The sequence below is a fragment of the Tympanuchus pallidicinctus genome, unplaced genomic scaffold, assembly GCF_026119805.1.
Source record: "Tympanuchus pallidicinctus isolate F22 unplaced genomic scaffold, pur_lepc_1.0 scaffold9, whole genome shotgun sequence".
Taxonomy (NCBI): Eukaryota; Metazoa; Chordata; class Aves; order Galliformes; family Phasianidae; genus Tympanuchus; species Tympanuchus pallidicinctus.
The window spans coordinates 10,097,652-10,116,390 of record NW_026294813.1 but is presented as its reverse complement, the minus strand read 5'-3'; the positions used below and the strand labels follow the sequence as shown (position 1 = coordinate 10,116,390).

At 42.9% G+C, this 18,739-nt stretch overlaps 1 protein-coding gene across 5 annotated transcripts; it reads left to right on the top strand.

Annotated features, from left to right (window-relative positions):
- Positions 1-1,315: 1,315 nt before the first annotated feature.
- Positions 1,316-17,582, top strand: ZNF131 (zinc finger protein 131). Of its 5 annotated transcripts, none has more exons than XM_052670365.1 (8): positions 1,316-1,478; positions 4,976-5,114; positions 7,688-7,789; positions 8,579-8,723; positions 10,871-11,234; positions 11,337-11,559; positions 14,685-14,815; positions 15,840-17,582. In XM_052670365.1, exons 2-8 carry the CDS (start codon positions 4,991-4,993, stop codon positions 16,500-16,502), a joined length of 1,752 nt encoding a protein of 583 aa, XP_052526325.1. In that variant the 5' UTR covers positions 1,316-1,478; positions 4,976-4,990; the 3' UTR covers positions 16,503-17,582. The 5 variants fall into 5 exon arrangements, with proteins under 5 accessions (XP_052526325.1, XP_052526324.1, XP_052526323.1 ...); XM_052670364.1 differs by adding an exon at positions 4,224-4,309 and having other exon boundaries at positions 10,871-11,559; XM_052670363.1 differs by adding an exon at positions 4,120-4,309 and having other exon boundaries at positions 10,871-11,559.
- The last annotated feature ends 1,157 nt before the right edge of the window (positions 17,583-18,739 follow it).

The window sequence follows — 18,739 nt, the reverse complement described above, 5'->3', positions numbered from 1 at the left end:
CCTTCACAAGCCTTGCTGCCCTTCTTTGGACCTGCTCCAGCACCTCCATGTCCTTTCTGTACTGAGCTGCCCCAAACTGAACACAGCACTTGAGGTGAGGCCTCACCAATGCCGAGTACAAGGGCAAGATGACTTCCCTAGTCCTGCTCACCACACCATTCCTGATACAAGCCAGGATGCCATTGGCCTTCTTGGCCACGTGGGCATACTGCTGGCTCATACTCAGCTGAACACACCTGAAAAGACAGGCTGTGGCTTTCTGATACAATGAAATTTCTTCTAGAGCTAGACAATGGTCTGAACAGGCCAACTGAGAATGTATATATAATGACATTTGCAAAGCTAGTAGTTATTAACGCAAGGAAATAAAAGGGGCATACATTCAACCTCAATGTTTTTTTACTTTACAAGCAATCCATATTGATAAAGCTGACACAGTGCAGATGCCTGGGACTTCACATGCTAAAAAAGGCTGTCTTGAACTAGTTGGCTGCTGCTGACACTTTATTTGAGAGCAGCATTTCTATGCCGAGTGCTGCAGTAACTTCTGGTGGAGGACAAATACTGTAAAGCAAATCATGTGGATTTGGCACTAGGGAGAAGTGCTGGAGACTTCAGTAAAACAAGTCTGTCCTGTGGGCAAGCTTGTCCGAGCATGCAGCTACCGCAGCTCTGACAGACCCAAAGGCAGTCGGAAGGCCGAACACTTGCATCTGCTCTGAGGAGCGACGTTCTTACGCCACTGCGCGCAGACGAACGCGCTGCCTGCGGCTCCGTAGCAGCAGAGCCAACCCCACTGCTACTGCGTCGTGAGGAGCACGCCGGGCCCATCGCGGCTCAGCAGCGTGCGTTTGGAGTAGGGATGCGCGACACCCGTGCGGTGGCCCTCCGCCGGTGTCACAGTGACCGCCGGGGCTGGGCCGGGTGCGAAGCGGCAGGGCGGGCGGACGCCACAGAGGGTGGCACTTCGCCGGCGCCGTCATGTGCTGCGGCGGAGGTGAGGGTCAGCGGGATGCAGGGAAAGACTCTTCGCCAGCAGCGTTTGGCACAGAACAGCCGCCCGGGGCAAGCAGTTTGTACAACACGCTCGGACCGGTTTCGGGCGGTGCCGTGTGGCACCGGGCGCGGACAGTGCCGGGTCCGTGCCCCTCGGACCGCCCGCGCCTCCGTCCCCGCCGTTCATACACGGGCGCGCGAGCGCGAGCCCTGGCGGCCAGGCCGCAGCACGCCGCGACGCCCCAGGACGGCGCGGTACGGCTCGCACTACAGCTCCCGGCACGCCCCAGGTCACCCCGCTCCCACCGCCCCCACCCGCCGCCCGCGCCGCTGTACGAAAAGTGACGCAGCTCTCACTTCCGCCGCGCGGGGTAGGCCGGGAATGCGAGTCGCGATTGGCCGGCGCCCGCCCCGCTTTGCAGCGTGCCGGGCAGCAGGAAGCGAGAACAGCGCGAGCGCGGTGAAGCGGAGGGCTCCTGGCGGTGAGTACCGGGAGGAACCTTCATCTCGTCCCGCGGGGCGCGCGCGGCGCCGGGCCCCGGCCCGTCCGCGATCCGAAAAAAGATCGATATTAATGCGCGCTTTGATGACGTAATAAGGACTAACGAGGCGGCGGCGCCGCCGGGCGCGCCGCTCGGCCCGACACTAGCTCGGGCCCCACCTTGGGCGCGCCCGCGGGACGCTCACGCGATCCGCGGCCGCCCGCGACGGTCCCGGGGCGCCCGTGCCCCGGGGGCCCTCGGCCCCGGCTAGGCCTTCCGGCTTCTCCCGCTCCGGGGACTAGGCGGGCGCTGATTGGCTCTCCCTTGAGAGGCGGGCCTTGCCGCCGCACTAATATTGGCGGAGAGTCGCGATGACTGGCAGCTGCTCCCCCCAATAGGAGGGCGTTGGATGTGGTCCCGGAGCGCGGGTTGCGGCCGGGGGGCGGTGTTGGCTGCTGCTGAGGGGCGGGCCGCGGCCTGCGGCGCATCCATGCTTGAGGCGGGGCGCGCGCTGCCCGGCGCCATTGTTGCTGCTGCTGAGGGTTTGGGCCGAGTGGGCTGAGGGCGGTGCGCCCGCCGCGCCTAAGTAACGGCTGCGCTGAGGCAGATCTGTAGGGGCAGATCTGCGCGTTGTCACACCCCGTTCCACAAGCAGTTTCACAAAGAAATACAGCGTGTGGCTGAGCTCCTCCGAAGAGCTAAGGATGAAAACAAGCGGTCGGGTTTCCAGCGCTGGAATGAGGGCCCATATGTAACCCCTGCGGTGCTTCTTTCCTTACTGCTCCAGAGCAGTGATAGTATAAAGGCCTTTTTTTTTTTCTTTTTTTTTTTTTTCCCCTACAATATTACTGAGCTTTGCACTGACACAGGGCTGTGTGTTAGTTACCCGTAAACTCTGCAGTCCTGTGAGCTCTCCTTTTTTTTTTTCCTTTTTTCTTTTTAAGTCTTCTGACAAAGACTGAAGCTCTGAAAAGAAAGTACTCAATCAGTTTGATAGGGAGCTGTTGATTATTATTTTGAGGTCAGTTTGAGGTGTTTCTTTTTCTTTTTTTTAACATACCCTTATGAATGTGCAATTTAATTGCAAATTACATTTGGGTGGATGGAAATTGTAGTATTTGAGAGCCAGAAGTTGGCTGGCTTTCCTTATAGGATACTGTTTTGTGTCCAGTTCTGGGCTCTGCTGGTCAAAAAAGAGATCTCATAGAAGGAGTTCAACGGAAGGCTGTGAAGATGATGTAGGGGCTTGAGCATCTCCTGTATGAGGAAAGGCTGAGTGACCTGGGTCTGTTCAGCCTGGGGAAGAGTAGGCTGAGAAGGGTTCTGATTAATGTTTGTAAATATCCACAGGGAGGTGGGACGGAAAGGGTTGAGGCCAGTCCCTTCTCCATGCTATGTAGCTGTAGGACAAAGAGTAATGGCCTAAAACTTGAACACAGAAAGTCTCATACTAACGTGCAAAAGAACTTATCTGCGGTAAGGATGATGAAGCTCTGAAACAGGCTGCCCAGAGAGGTTGTAGAGTCTCCTATGAAAGTACTCAAGACTTGGCTGGACACCTACTGATTTGACATACTGTAGGGTACTTGCTTCAGCAGTGGGACTGGACTCAATGATTTCTTGAGGTCCCTTCCAACCCCTGTGACACTGTGATGTTTTTAACTTCACATCATCTATCAATGTATGATTTCCAAAAAAAAAAGCAGGAAGAATTAAGCAGCGAAGTAAACAGCTGACAACTTCCCACGTGACACTTGATGTGGAAACCCAGATGACCGCTGCAGTCTGTCTGAAGCTCATTGGAATAGATGAATGAAGGCAGCAGCATCCATTCCTTTCCTCACTGCCTCCCACAGGCTGATCTCCTTTTCCCCTTTAAGAGTCTGATATGCATTTCAGAGCCTGCTCAGCAAAGCACCGGTAGCAGGCAGAACCGGACTTCTCTTAGCAATTGTTTTTATCCCTTTTCCTCTTCCACCTTCTCCAAGGGACAGTCTCTCTGAGATGCAAGGAAGAGCATATTTTGTGATTAAAATAGAAATTTGACATTTTCCTTTCTTTGATATGTTAGTAGTAAGAAAATAACTTTTGCTTTCATGGTTATTAGGTAATTCTTTTCTCTCTTTTTCTATCAACGCCCTTATACTGGTATATGTGCTTGTTGAAAGCAAAACAGAACTTTCGCAGCCACACGAGGGAGCTGGAATGCATGCTGGCAGCAGCACAGGTGCAGTGAATACACACAGGACAGTTTTTCACTCTGGGCTTTCCAGTTCCAATCACACACAAAAAAATCTGTACTGGGAGAGACAGAGCACCTCTCATATAGTTTCTTTTAGCATCCTGAAAGCAGCTGTTCCTTTGCTCACTAAAGAATTCCATTTTTATATTTAGTAATACCTACTGCTCTGCTTTCTTCCTTTGGTCTATACTGAGTGTAGCAGTATAGAAAAGGGTATTTCTTGAATTCCTTTGAGTCTCCTTCAAGCCTACTCACTGTCTTCTCTCAGAAGCCACATGTTGTTCAAAGTGAGTTAGACTGTGAAAACAAACTGAAGTTTCTGTGCTAATGTGACTTTGAAATGTCTTCTTTTTTTTTTTTTCTTTTTTTTTTTCTTTTTTTTTTTCTTTTTTTTTTAAGCATTCTCAGCGTGAGGACCATATGAGTGTGGGCGCTGAAGATGAATGCTGCTGCATAAATCTCAAATCATTTTTTCTGCAGTTTATGAAATGCTTTCTTTGCAGTGCTTGGACTCTCCGAAGTTTCTTTTGCATAAGCAACAGAGGTGCATCTGAGTGTCTCCACAGGCAGTTCTGCTAACCCTCCTCAGGTCTGGGAACCTTCCTTCCACCCCCAGATACAGTTATTGTGTCAGCAAGGGAGGAAGCACTATAGGATTACATCCTCTTTCAATAAGTTGGCAACAAATATTTCACCCAGCAGGGGAGAAGCTGTGCTAATGAGAGCCTTCTTGTTTCTTGAATGTAGCAACTCTTTAAATCCCTGGCAACTGGGACATTCTTAGAAGTTGAGAAGTGCAGTTTTATCACTTTCATACTTAAACAAAGTAAACATATTGTATTCACTAGATATAGAATGTACCTTAGGTAAGGAATTATTAGCAACTGTTTTTACACCTAACAAATGGATAGAATTGCAAGAAATAAAGATCCTGTCACTGTAGTGCTGAGTTGTTGTTAAGTAGTTAGCTTTAGATATGTTGTATCCCTACATTATTTGCTTTGAGAGAGATGAGTCCTCACTGAATTGGAGAATAAAGAAATGCAGTTTGACTTCTGTTTGATATATGTAAATAAGACCTAAATTAACTCTAATATTTCCTACCTGCTAGTTAAAATGTGTGAAACCTGTTGTCATGGCAGTTTGTTGTATCTCTTGGCTTTGTAGTCCCTGAAAAGTGCCAGTTGGTTCATGTTTGTAAGCAGCACTGACTGAGTGGCAAGGTATTCTTACTCTGCTAATGTGTATTCCACAGGCTAGTCCTTCTGCTATGGAAGCTGAGGAAAAAATGGAATGCATCCAGGAATTTCCAGAACACTATAAAGTTATTTTGGATAGACTGAATGAACAACGTGAGCAGGACCAGTTCACAGACATCACTCTAATTGTGGATGGTATGTATGGGCATGTGGACCAGTTGGCATACAAAGAACTCTGATAGCTGCTGTGATGCTCTTGTGGTTTGTCATGGGTCAGCTGTCAAACTGGGCTGCTAAGAAATTCTTGCTATTTGTAATGGGCTGCAAGTTGCTTGCAGATTTTCTTTTAAAGTCGTAGGGTGAACAGAGTCTCCTGCAGTCATTAGTAATTGTGCTTCTGCTTTTCCAGATGAGTGACTGAATATTTTTAGATAGAATTCCACTTTGTAACTGCTGTACTGTATTTAATGTTATTTAAGTGTTTTCTAAAATATCCTAAAAATATTTTTCTCTAGCTTAAGCTGAGTGTTTGCATGCAGATAACTTGTACAAATAGTTTAAAAACAGCTTGAAGTAAGATTGCTTCCTTGCTTCTATAGTATTTGCATACTGTTTTTAATATGTAGCTAAAATAAGGTAGAAGAACTCACTTTCCATTTTTTGTGTGTCCTGGAGACGTAAGTATTAGTCTAAAGAGAAGATGGAGATGTAAGTGCTTATTAGCCCATCAGAAACGGTGGTGTCTAATAGATAGCCTGACATTCTTTTTACACTAAACATTTCTTATAATAGATGAGCACTTCAAGGAAGAAAGCCAGTATCCACCAGGACAGCCTCAGCTAAAGAAATACTGCCTGATCCTTGGAAGGGTAGCCATAGCTCACTTGAAGGAAAAGGGTCGTATAAAACCTGTCTTAGAAAATAAAAAGCAAATGAAGAGAAGATTACTATTCTGCAGTTGCCACAGTTTCACTGCCAGCTCTTGAACAAAACTTAGCAAAAATGTTTGTGTGTGTCCTAGTATTATAAAAGTCCTGTATATTGGGCTCAAAGCTATTTTCTTATACATATGTACAGTTTTAATTTATAGTGCATTTCTTATCTCTATCCCATTAATCATTATAAGTGTTTGTGCCTGTGCCATCATGATACAGCGATGGGAAGTACACAGCCTGGAAAACAGAGCAGAACCCCTTCTGTACTTCAGCTGTGTTAACGCTAGTTGAAGTGGTGATAAAATTAGATCAGTGTGTAAAAGTGGTAAAAAAGCACAGCAACCTTGGATAAAGTCTGAGAGCTGATCCCAAGACACACATGAAAAAAGTTTTCACAGGGGATTTGCCTTAAATATTTGAAAAGAGAAACTCTGGAGTAAAAAAGTACTCCAGATGATTGAATTGCAGAACTTTAGCAAAGCCAGCCCTGTGACATCAGCAAGCACGTGCATGAAATAAGAGAGGCCAACTGCAGTAGTATCCCATGTTACAAGGAGACACATTAAATCATAGAACCATAGAATCTTTTGAGTTGGAAGGGACCCTTAAAGGTCATCTAGTCCCACTCCCCTGCAATAAATAGGGTCATCCACAGCTAGACCAGGTTGCTCCGAGCCCCATGCAGGCTGACCCTGAATATCTCCAAGGACTTGGCTTCCACCTCTCTGGCAACCTGTTCCAGTGCCTTGTCACCCTTATTGTAATAACATTCTTCCTCATATCCAATCTAAATCTCCCTTCTTTCTGTATCCATTATCTCTTGTCCTGTTACAGCAGACCTTGCTAATGGGTCTGCACCCTTCCTACATAATAGCCCCTCTTTAGATACTGAAAAGCCACTCTCAAGACTCCCTGGAGCCTTCTCTTCTCCAGGCTGAACAGCCCCAGCTCTCTCAGCCAATCCTCATAGCAGAAGTGTTTCATCTCTTGGATCATTTTTGTGGCCCTCCTCTGGATGTGCTCTCAGGTCCACATATCTCCTGTACTGAGAATTCTGCATCTGGACACAGCACTCCAGGTGAGGAATCATCAATGTAGAGCAGAGAGGCAGGATCACTGTCCTCAACCTGCTGACCACACTTCTTTTGATGCAGATCAGGATATGGTTGGCTTCTGGGCTGCAAGGGCGCATTGCTGGCTCATGTCCAACTTCCCATGTACTGGAACCCCAAGATCCTTTTTAGCAGGGCTGTGTTCCATTCCCCAGCTTGTACTTGTAGTGGAGGTTGCCATGATCCAGTGCAAGACCTTGCACTTAGATTTACTGAACATCATGAGGCTCACTTAGGCACACTGCTCAGCCTGTCTGGGTCCCTCTCGATAGCATCCCGTTCGTCAGGCATATTACTGCACCCCGTAGCTTGGTGTCGTCAGCAGACTTACTGGGAACGTACTCAGTTTTCCTATTGACGAAGATATTTAAAAGCATCGGTCCCAATACTGACCTCTGAGGAGCACTACTTGTCACTGATCTCCATCCAGACATTGAGCCACTGACCAGCACTCTCTGGTAGTGCCAGCCATCTCTGCTGCAGCTAGTTCTTTGTTTATTGAATAGTCCACCCATCAAATCCATATCTTTGCAACTTCAAGAGAAGAATGTTAAGGGTGACTATGTCAAAAACCTTCCCTTGTCTGCTGATGCAGATGGCTGTATGTTGCTAGGGCAGATTTGTAAAATAGGTTTTACACCTGCTTTCTTTCGTTCATCTGCACTTACTCTGCAGTATAAGTTGGGAAGGTGTTATCTTATATTTTTGTCTCTCTTGGCAGGCCACCATTTCAAAGCTCATAAGGCTGTTCTTGCTGCCTGTAGCCAGTTCTTCTACAGATTCTTCCAAGATTTCACTCAGGAGCCCTTGGTGGAGATTGAAGGTAACCTGATTCGTGTAGATAAAAGCTTTCAGCATTGTGTACTGGAGCTGGTAATGAATGTAGTATCCTTAATTAAGGTGATGTGCATGCCTGATGATATCACTTAATTTTTAACATCTCAGATCATGAGTTATTCTGAAGTAGATGTTGCCACTGGAAGAAGCTTCCCTTGAAATACAATTATGAAAATAATGAACAGTCACAAATTAAATATTTTGGAAGGGAGAGTGAGAGATTATGAGTTGTTGAATTTTTTTTTTTCCAATATGCACCTAATGAGATCTCAGTCCTTGTAATTTTTTAGGACTAGTAGTCTGACCTTTTCCTTGATAAAAGCCATTCTGTTCATGCAGAAAAGGCTCCCGATGATGGCTAGTGGCAGATGCCGCAGCTGGTGTGCAAAAACAGGACAAACTTGGGGCAATACTTCCTTTTTAGATGGGGAGTGATTTCACGGAGCTGTCACTGTATTTCTAGTAACCTGTTGATCGGAAGTCTTCTGAAATCGAGGTTATGTTTTTCTATATAAGTGTGTACATTTAATTGCTCTGTATAAAGAGCTCTTTGTTCACATCATTTTTCCCATACTCTTACCTTTGTCATGGCACTATTCTGTAGTTGTTTCAAATTTCCACTTTTCTGTACCAGACTTGTTATTCCAACATGAGCCTTTTAAGGGTGTCAGCTTAAGAAACTGACATCTTAAATATTGTGAGCAAAATTCTGAGCAGGCAAGCATGCAAGATCCATGAGATAGAGGCTTTGGTAATTTTTCTTTTTTCTCAACAGGTGTAAGCAACATGGCATTTCGTCACCTAATAGAATTCACCTATACAGCAAAACTAATGGTCCAAGGTGAGGAAGAAGCAAATGACGTTTGGAAAGCAGCTGAATATCTACAGATGTTAGAAGCAATCAAAGCTCTTGAAATTAGGTAAATATGTAAGCCTCTTTCTCTTACGAACACTGAAATGTAGTCTTAAGAATCTTCTTACTAGAGCCATCTGCTAGTATTTTGAAGTGCTGTTCCTTATGAGGGAACCTTCTAATCTTGTGTGGGGCCCCACCCTCTTCTATTACAACAATTGGGTCAGAATTGTGTTGTATATCTAGCTTTGCTGAGTCTGCCCACGTCACTGCATGGTACCATGTATCAGTCTCTCACAGATTTCTGGATAATTCTCAGGCTGGTGATTTCCTCACACAACCTGGCCACTTCCTCTGAAAGTTCGTCGAGCTGGGCACACTTGCAGCTGTGACATTTCCTTCCCTCAGGCTCTAGAAGGACTCTGGATTCTGGAGTTTGCCACAGCTGGAAGTCTGTGCAGCTCTGTCTTTCCTTGGAGCTCTGTCTGGGTCCAGGCGTCAGCCCAGAGAAGCTCTGGCCCTCCAGCCTGTGCTTCTGCCTGAGCTCAACCACTGTGGCAGGTGGTCACCACGTTTGTTTCAACGGAGCGCAGCTCCCTGCTGCTCTCAGAAGAGACAGGGAGCGGGCTGCTGCTGGGCTGTGGACACACTTCCTGCGTGAACTGCCATGCAAACTGCTTTGCCCTGTTTGTCAGGTCTGGTAGCCATGCTTCTTACTGCTTGTCCTTGGGTCTCCTCAATTTCAGGGTCCCCCTTCTCACACCATGATCCCCTGCTCTACTGCAGAACACACCTGTACTGGAGCTGACTGCCTCAGAAAATGAAGTCCAGGATACATTTGGCCTTCTGGGCTGCAAGTGCACACTGCTGGGTCATGTCCAGCTTTTTGTCCACCAAGTCTTCCTCTGCAGGGCTGCTCGCTATGAGTTCTTGGTTCATGATCCTTGAGCTCCTGCAGTAATATGCAAAAAAAACTTGTCTTCTCCTACCTAGGCTTCAGAAATCCATGATAGATTGTAAGTTTATGTGTTCTGTATTCCTTTATTTGAATATTAGAGGTATAATTTGATAAGCTGTATCCTGCATCAAGTCATTAGCCATGTGTTTCTGACACATGACATGCAGAGATACTGGAGGAAGCCTTATCTATAACTAGAAAAACTAAATGCTATAGGGACTGAATTTCATGAAAGGTTTCATCAGATTGCAAAGGAAGGTAAAAATGTTGGATTAATCTTACCAGTCTGATTTGAGATAATATCTGACTATTTTTGGATCTGAAAATCTGGAAGTAAAGCTTCTGTACCCTGGGTAATCTTCAAAGCCAGCCTTGGAAACAGTCTCACTCAGCTCTGCCTGAGGTTGGCATGGGATAGTGTCCCTGACGTCTTGGAGAAAGAATGCTGTGTGTGTGTGATACAGGGACGAGGGGAACAGATCTGGGCAGTTTCTTTAAGCCCAGAAAATTAAATAGAATATTCTTTCCGCATCTCACTGCCTTCTCTATTTTTTTCCCTCTTCTGTTACCTTGTGTTCTTTCCTGAAGTGCAAGATTTTACAATAATCGTTGTGTGGAGTCACAGTTTTAGTGTTTTCTAATTTTAAAGTGCCACAAGCAGTAGCATACTCTCCAGAGCTTAAAACATTGATAACACAGAAAGCACTTGAATCTTATTTCTGAGTAGAATAAAGTACAAGATTTGACAAGTTTCTCTGATAACTTATGCCATTATGCTAACTGGTCTTTCTTACTGATGTGTTTTGTAGCTTTTAAGCAGAGCTCTGTAAAACACCATAGTAACCTTATTTAAAAGGCTCCACAACACTAACCTTCTATTTTGCAGCTCTGAGGAATACAGAATAAGCAGAAAATTGTTATAGCTGTTATATGGTCATTCACCGTTCAGCTTCATTGAGAAGCACCTAGAAAGTGTTTAATGCAGAAGCTTGGTGTCGGGCAGGAACTTTTATGTAAGCGCTCATAGAATCACAAGGTTGGAAAGGACCTCAAGATGATCCATTCCAACCATCCTCCCATTACCATGCTACCACCAGCACTCAACCATATCTCGCAGCTCCTCATTCAGGCACCACGTGAATGCTGCCAGGGACGGCGACTCCACCACCTCCCTGGACAGCCATTGCAGTGCCTGACCACTCTCTGAGAGAAAAAGTTTTGTGGATCTTAACCGTGTTTACACATCTGTTTTACAGAAACAAAGAAAATTCATCAGCCTTAGAATCAAATCAAACAGAAGGTAAAACTAAACCGAAAAAGAGGAAGATAGCTGAAACATCTAATGTTATCACAGAATCGCTGCCATCTGCAGAATCAGAGCCTGTTGAAATTGAAGTTGAGATTGCTGAGGGAGCAATTGAAGTGGAAGAAGACAGCATTGAGACACTTGAGGAAGTAGCTTCTGCAGAGCAGTCTATAAAGTACATACAGACAACGGGTACATCCGATGAATCTGCTTTGGCTCTTCTGGCAGATATCACTAGCAAGTATCGTCAGGGAGAGCGAAAATGCCAGATCCAAGAAAAAGTTGACAATGCAGCTGATCCTTCATGCAAACAGGTAGAAGGTATTGAAATTGTGGAACTTCAACTGTCACACATGAACAATTTATTCCACTGTGAGAAATGTAACCGTTCATTTAAATTGTTTTACCATTTTAAGGAACACATGAAAACACACTCTACTGAGAGTTACAAGTGTGACATATGCAATAAAAGGTACCTACGAGAGAATGCTCTGAAACAGCACCTCACCTGTTACCACCTTGATGAAGGTGGTGCCCCCAAGAAGCAAAGACCTGGCAAAAAAATACATATATGCCAGTACTGTGATAAACAGTTTGACCACTTTGGGCATTTTAAAGAGCACCTCCGGAAACACACAGGTAAGAGCATGTACTTGTGGCTTCAGCTGTGGCACTTCGGGTTTTTGCATATTTTGAGGAAGCAGAGAATATGATGAAGAGAGCATGTGAGTGCTAGAAATACTGGGCTTCTAGGTAACACTGTAATCGAAGAATTGTAGAATTTATGATTCTGTGCTGATGGTTTTTTCCCGCTGATATAAACTGAGAAATTGAGATTTTTTTGATTATTAAAAATACACACCTAAAGCAGAAAGACTTAATGAAGCTCCTCAAGTGCATTAAAAACTGTTATTCATGATTTTGTGAGGCATGTTTTCTTCTTTAGAAGTACTAAACTGAGTAGCTATTTCTATTTTTACAATTCTACTGATATGTTCTTCTGCTCAAACAGTATATGAACTTTGAGCGTATCAGTGAAATATCCTCCCATTGCAGTACTGTCCTCACTCTTGCCATCTGCAAGTAAATTTTATTTGTTAATTAACAGCAAAACATTTCTACTGACTGCAGTAGACTTCTGCTATTGGAAAGTCTGTCTTTTGGAAATCTGAATAGTGTTTTCTCTCTGCAGGATGACTCATGCTTCTTTCTTCCTTATACCGTGAGAGATTAACATGCTCATCTTCATCCCATTAAACTACCTGTCTGAATGGATATTAAGCATTATGTAGATAACTTTTTGAGTGTGAGCTATCTGACCTTCCAGATGATTTTGTTTAATATGTCAGTAAGAATTCGATGGAGGGCAGCAGCTCTATTTCCTCACAGTTTGTTGTTATAGCCTTTTAATTGGAACTTCTTTGAATTTGTGTATGGGACACCTGAATCTTATCTATGACACTATATTTAGTCTATTCTATTCCCTTCTATTCCCTTCTATTTCTATTTGAAATTTGCTTTTGTAGAAAGTCCTTGGAAAATCGTTATTATCTATAAAGTAGGGAGTGTTTCTTCACTATGATTGAACTTTCTGCAGGCTATATGACACAGGTATTTTCAGACAAAAGTTTGTGGCAGATTAACAGTAAGTTAGGTATCTCTTTCATGTGGTAGCTGATGTGGCAGGATTTTGGGACAAAGCAATTCAGCAGAGAATTCAGCAGAGAACTCAAGCAATACAGAGAACTATCGATATTTATTGGTACCACTATAATATAGAATTTAATTGCTTCTAATTTAACGTTTTGGAAGTGTTGCCCTTTAAATCACACCTTATTATACTTATTATTATTATTATATTTATTATACTTAACTGTGGTCTCCTAAGGTTAGTGGGAAAAATCTCACTGACCCCAAGGCATGTATAGAATTTGTTGAATGCTATGTAAAATGAAGTGATCAGGGAGAAAATGTCTTGTAATCTATCTCATCCTGGTGCTTTTTGAATTGCAGCACCAGCAATAACATTAAGGTAGCAGATGCAGAAGAAATAGACTGTTTATTAATTTTGTTAGTTCTTTTTAATGTTCTTTACTGTTTTTTGTCTCAGTAAAAGAAAGTAGAAAAGACAGCCACAGTGCTTCGTGATTCTCTCCAACACATATGTACACTGCCTGAAGGATTTTCTTTAAAAAAAAACTTCTATGGAATTTATGAAGTGAAGATGGAAGTGGAGGAGTTGCACATGCTGTTCCACCATCCCTCTGGGTTGTGGTGCTGACTCACACTGTGCAGTCACTCACCTTCTCTTGGCCCTTGGATATTGGCACTGTTATCATTGAGTTGTCACTCTTGGGTGCATTTGTCAGAATGCGTTGGAAATAACTACAGAATTTTAGTAGTAGAATAAGTCTGCCCCTGCTGGGCAGTGGCTTGCCACAAGGAACTGTTTGAATGTGGTCAGATCGCAGACCAAGTGTAATTCTGTGCTGGGAGTTCTGTGTTGTTCATCTTGGCTTATCCGTGTGTAGCTGCAAGAGCACAGTCTGTGATTTTTGATGTGGCAGACTGATGGCATTTCAGCGTGCTCGGCATTACCTATGCAGTACACTCTGAAAGCATTGCCTTTTGTAATGGGTACGGGAAAATTCACACCTTTTAACTTTTTCTGTGGCCCCAGCTGTGTGAGCTAGAATTATTGGCTACTTGTGGATTTCTGTTGAAAGGCTACATAGGCATTTCTGTGTATCTTTATTTCCAAAGATACAGATTTATTGGCTTTCCATCCCAGTCAGTGTTGACTATCTTCCTGAAACTGCAGGCTTTTAAACTTTATTTAGCTAACTTAGATATTTGCATTGTTCACTGAAATGCTACAGCCTCGTTAACTAGTTTTTTTCTGTAGTTACCTTGATGCCATCTTAATTGTCAGACATTGAGAAGAAACATACTGTTCCTAATTTTTAATGCTTTCATTTCCTTGAACTTCATTGTGTTTGTGCATGATGAAATTAGTAAGCAGACAGCACTTGTTCTTTGTTACTACTTGATGACAGTCATAGTGATATGCTGCGTTTGATGGAAAAGAGCAAACTGGACCTGTTTTCAGCTTTCCCTGCTGCTTTTAGCTGGCTTCACGGTGGAAAACACGCCAGGTTATTGATACCAAGTTGGAAACAAAGTAACCAAAGAGGGATTTTTTTATCTTGCTTGTTCCCCTATATGTCCCCCTCTGATTTCTGTTGGCCTTTTTTTTCCTTTTTTTTTTTTAATGCCAATACATTGTTACTTCATAACTAATCTCTGTAGGCTCCAGCATGAGCTGTGACTGTTCTCGAAAATAAAACTTCGTGTTTTTTCTTTTTTTATAATTCCTTTAGTATGTCGCTTTGTGTAATTTCTAACATTAAGTCTTCACCTGTAAGTATTGGTGAAAAGACAGAAATAGCTGCTATTTCATTAAGATATTTTGACAGAAAAGCAGTCTTTCATACAGACCTAAAACATGCTTCAAATAGCACCAGCAATTATGTTGGGTTGTCTTTTTCTAGATGAGACTCACAATTTTACATTAGGCTTTTGCCCTTTTATTTACATGAGTAAAGTTTACATGGAATGTCTTTCTCTTGTTCTTTAGAATAGTCCAGCTGGCCAAGTCTTTATGGCATATTTATCAACTTCTGAGTGAGTGAGTGGAGAAGGGAAAGCTGACAGAAGACTGGTTGTTTTTATGCACTTATAAATCCTTGTGTCTGTATTTATAGGTGAAAAACCATTTGAATGTCCAAACTGCCATGAACGTTTTGCTAGGAATAGCACGCTCAAATGTCACTTGACAGCCTGTCAGTCTGGAGCTGGAGCTAAAAAGGGAAGGAAGAAGCTATATGAGTGTCAGGTGGGTAATGAGGGTTGCAGAATCATGAGGCTGGACACCTCCAACCTGTACTGGGAGTGTGGGCATACTAAGCAGGGAAGGCAACGGGAGTAGGCTTATGTGAACAAGGACTGCTTTTATTACAATAAATGTAAGAATCAGTTCAACCACAACATGCAGATAAATTCTGATATCTACATAGTTCCATTCATATTATTTTTGTGTTATTTCTGCAACCTTTTCAGGGTTCTTCATACACTGAACTAGCCCTTTTCTGGTTGTGTGCGCGCTTCACTGAAGTCCAAAATACAAAGTACTATCTGATTTCCTATTTTATTATTCTTCTGTTTGATACTCAATGTATTGACTTTATCTGTAAAGTCATTCCATCTTACGATGACAATCCATAGTGTCTTATAAGCAAATATAAATGCTGTAGATTGATATACTCATTTCTGCAATGTCTTTTTGTATCATTTTCAGGCTACTCATCTCTGTGCCACCTGAAGGGAAGGAAGTGTGCTCAAAATAATGTGTCTGCAGTCTAAACAATGCTTGTAGCTAGGCAGGACTAACATGGATATAGTTTTAAGAGTTTTTCATCTACAGAGATATTTTTTGGAAATGACAAAAATCAGGAGTTTAATCTAGCTACTTAAATTTCACAATGCTGTGATCAGAATTAGCTAGAAGTCCTGTATCTAGGACTTCCCTTATAAGACTTCCTGCCTGTAATTCTAGCGCCAGACACTTAGTGGGACATGCTTCTTTATCTAAATTTCACATAGAGTTGAAATAAGCGAAATTTCAGGTGCTGTACTGACTGATAAATTTGGTAGCAGGTCAAAATGACACACCTTTTCTTAATAATAGCTACTCTGTTGATCTGAAGCTAACTTCTCAGCTTTTACCTTTGACATGTGTTGAAGTTTTTTTAATCTATGTCTCAGGAAGCTACACTGCATGAAGCCATGGACTGAAGTAGGCATTATACTCTGCCATATTCCTGTTGGCGTCGTTATACTCACTGCGTCTTTTGTTTCAGGTTTGTAACAGCGTGTTTAACAGCTGGGATCAGTTTAAAGATCACTTGGTAATCCACACTGGCGACAAACCCAACCACTGCACCTTATGTGATTTGTGGTTTATGCAAGGCAGTGAGCTGAGAAGGCATCTAAAAGACACGCATAATATTTCAGAACGACTAGTGACAGAAGAGGTTCTTCCAGTGGAAGCTATGGAAGGTGAACCAGTAACATCAATGACTATAATAGAACAAGTGGAGCAAGTTCATGTCCTGCCAGTAATTCAGGTACAAGTGGATCCTGCTCAGGTAACTGTGGAACAGATGCACCAGGATCTCATACAGGACAATCAAGTGAAAGGCACACAGATGGATGAACTGCAAGAACAGGTGCAAATTAGTTACCTGGAAGTGGAGCACATTCAAACTGAACAAGGTGCTGAAGTTCACGTGGAGCAGTTGCATGTTGAGCATGTTAATCAAATACAGATGGAAGAAGTACAGGCAGAACTTACAGATGGCACTGACTTTGAACAAGTAGAATATGAGAGAGTTGACCAAGGAGATCCAGGAGAAAAGAAACCTGTTTGTATAGGTGATGCAGGTAAGGAAGTTCATGAACAGGCTGAAGACTTAAAAACTCAACAGCTAGTGGATATAAAGAATGAAGAGGTGGACAACTAGGACAATTAACCACACTGTGCAGGTTTAGGATTAAAATACCAAATTTTTTTTTGTTGTTAACTTTTACGTTGATTTTTGAACTGTCAGTGGTCGTCTTTCAAATATGCTGTCCTTTGGAAGCTGGACAAGTGGACCAAAGTTAGCTTTCTTCACGTACAAATGAATTTCTGTCATACATTAAAAATAACTGTCATTCACGTGATAGAACAGAAACTACCACAGAAATGGGCAGCTTTGCAAGAATTTTAATAATGAATAGCTTGTATTACTGTTATACCATTGCTGGTTATATGTAAGAATAACTTCTTTTCTTCTTGGCGTAGAAACAAACTGTTGTTATAGATTTGCAGGGTGTCTGTGACAGAATAATTAGTAAAATCTGGTGGCTTCTCATATAAACAATCCATTGGGTATCCGTGAATTTTCTGGGCAGACTGCTTGCCATCCACCTGCAGTGCTGTATCTAGCAGCAGTCCCTGCATTTCTTTATATCAAGCTGGAACTTCTGAACTTTCATTCTGGGCAAAAACCATGTTTGCTGGAGATCTCGGAGCACAAAAATTCTGTGCCTTTTCAACACTGACTGGTGGAATTCCCACAAAGCTCCTGAAGTGTTCAGGAACCTAGTTCAGTAAAAGGCAATGTAGGTAATGTTATAGTGCTTTATATTTTTGCTTGAAATTGTCATCTACTGATTTTTTTGCATTAAACTTACTATGAGGAGTGTTGGGGGAAGAACCAAATAACATGGGGATAATAGAACACTCTAAAAGGGACACATTAAAACAGGAAGAGCTCTTTACAGACTCTGTTAAACATGAGCTGGAGGAAATCTACCGTTAGACTTTTATAAATACTCATTTTTGAAAGTGAATATGTTTAAACAAATACAGAGAAGACTTGTCTATATGGTATCGGATTCTTGGTTGCTTGTTTTTTTCGAAATGAAGTTCTGACACTTGACACAAAGACATTGTGCTAAAAATAAAAAGCCATAGGTATGAGTGCTAAACTGGGGATCGAAAAGAAGTATAAGCATTTTACTTAATATTACACAATAAAACAATACCAACCATGAAATGTTGCACTATTTATCTCATCTGCTAAAGCAGGAACAGTGGAGTGACTGGCAATTACGGTGTCAGATCTCAGTATTAACAATCAATCTCTTTATTGTAATGGGCTCTTAATTTAATATTAAAAGTTATGTTTGTTTAGAAAGTACTTGTCTAGATCTGTGTTCAGCTGTGTTAAGGACTCCTAATGCTCAATTACTGCCTTGAGAGTAGAGTTCTATGCTTCTGAAGGACTTTCTTTGCAAAGTGAAGAGCTTTCAAAGGAAGTTCCCTAATGCACTTAGTAATCCTGTAGCTCTTAGTTAAAATCAAGCTTTTCAATTCTGTCTTCTCCAAAGGCAGGATTATTTCCTGAAATTTGTGCTTTTATTTAGTGTCATTCAGAATGATTGTTGTGTTTTATCTTATCCATTGAGAAACTGTTGCAAAAACAAACATGGATCTCAATTAAAATTCCCAACAATTTGATTAACGTAACTTGCATTTCTGTCTTGGCTTGTGGAGTAAACAGCTGAATTCATGCAAAATAACACTGATCAGAATGAAGCAGTACTGTCTGGAAAAGAGGGAATGAACATGAGGTGTGGCTGGATTTTACAGTGTGAATGTGAAAACAGGCTGGGGTTAGGAGTAGAATTCTGGATTTATTTACAATATCCACTAAAAGCCAAAACTGCCTGTGAAAGTAGGACAGGGAGAGGAAAAGGACAGATGGATAGTTTGAGAGCTGCTCAATTGTTTAGACACCATGAGAAAGGATTAGCTGCTGTTTTGGAGAGCAGTTTTCCCAAGCTGAAGAAAATTTAATCGGCAGGTTCGTGGGGGTAAAGTCTGATGTCATTTCTGTGGTCAGTCACCGGAGCAGCGTTTTACAGCCTCAGCCCTGGTTTGCCTGCCTGAGCGGAACTTCCAGACAGCCAATTGTGCAGGATATGGAACTGAGATTCTGGTTTTTCTTATTATGCCAAATTTTTGATATTGCATTTATAAAAAAAAAATGTTTTGTTTTGTTTTGTTTTTTCTCTGAGGAAGCGGTTTGTACCACCGAGGGCTGAACCGGCAGGCTCCGCTACGGCTCCCCGGCGCCGCGAGAGGCGTCCCGTGCCCTTCCGCGGCTGCCGCACAGCGAGCGGCGGGCGGGAGGCGGGCAAATGGCGGGCG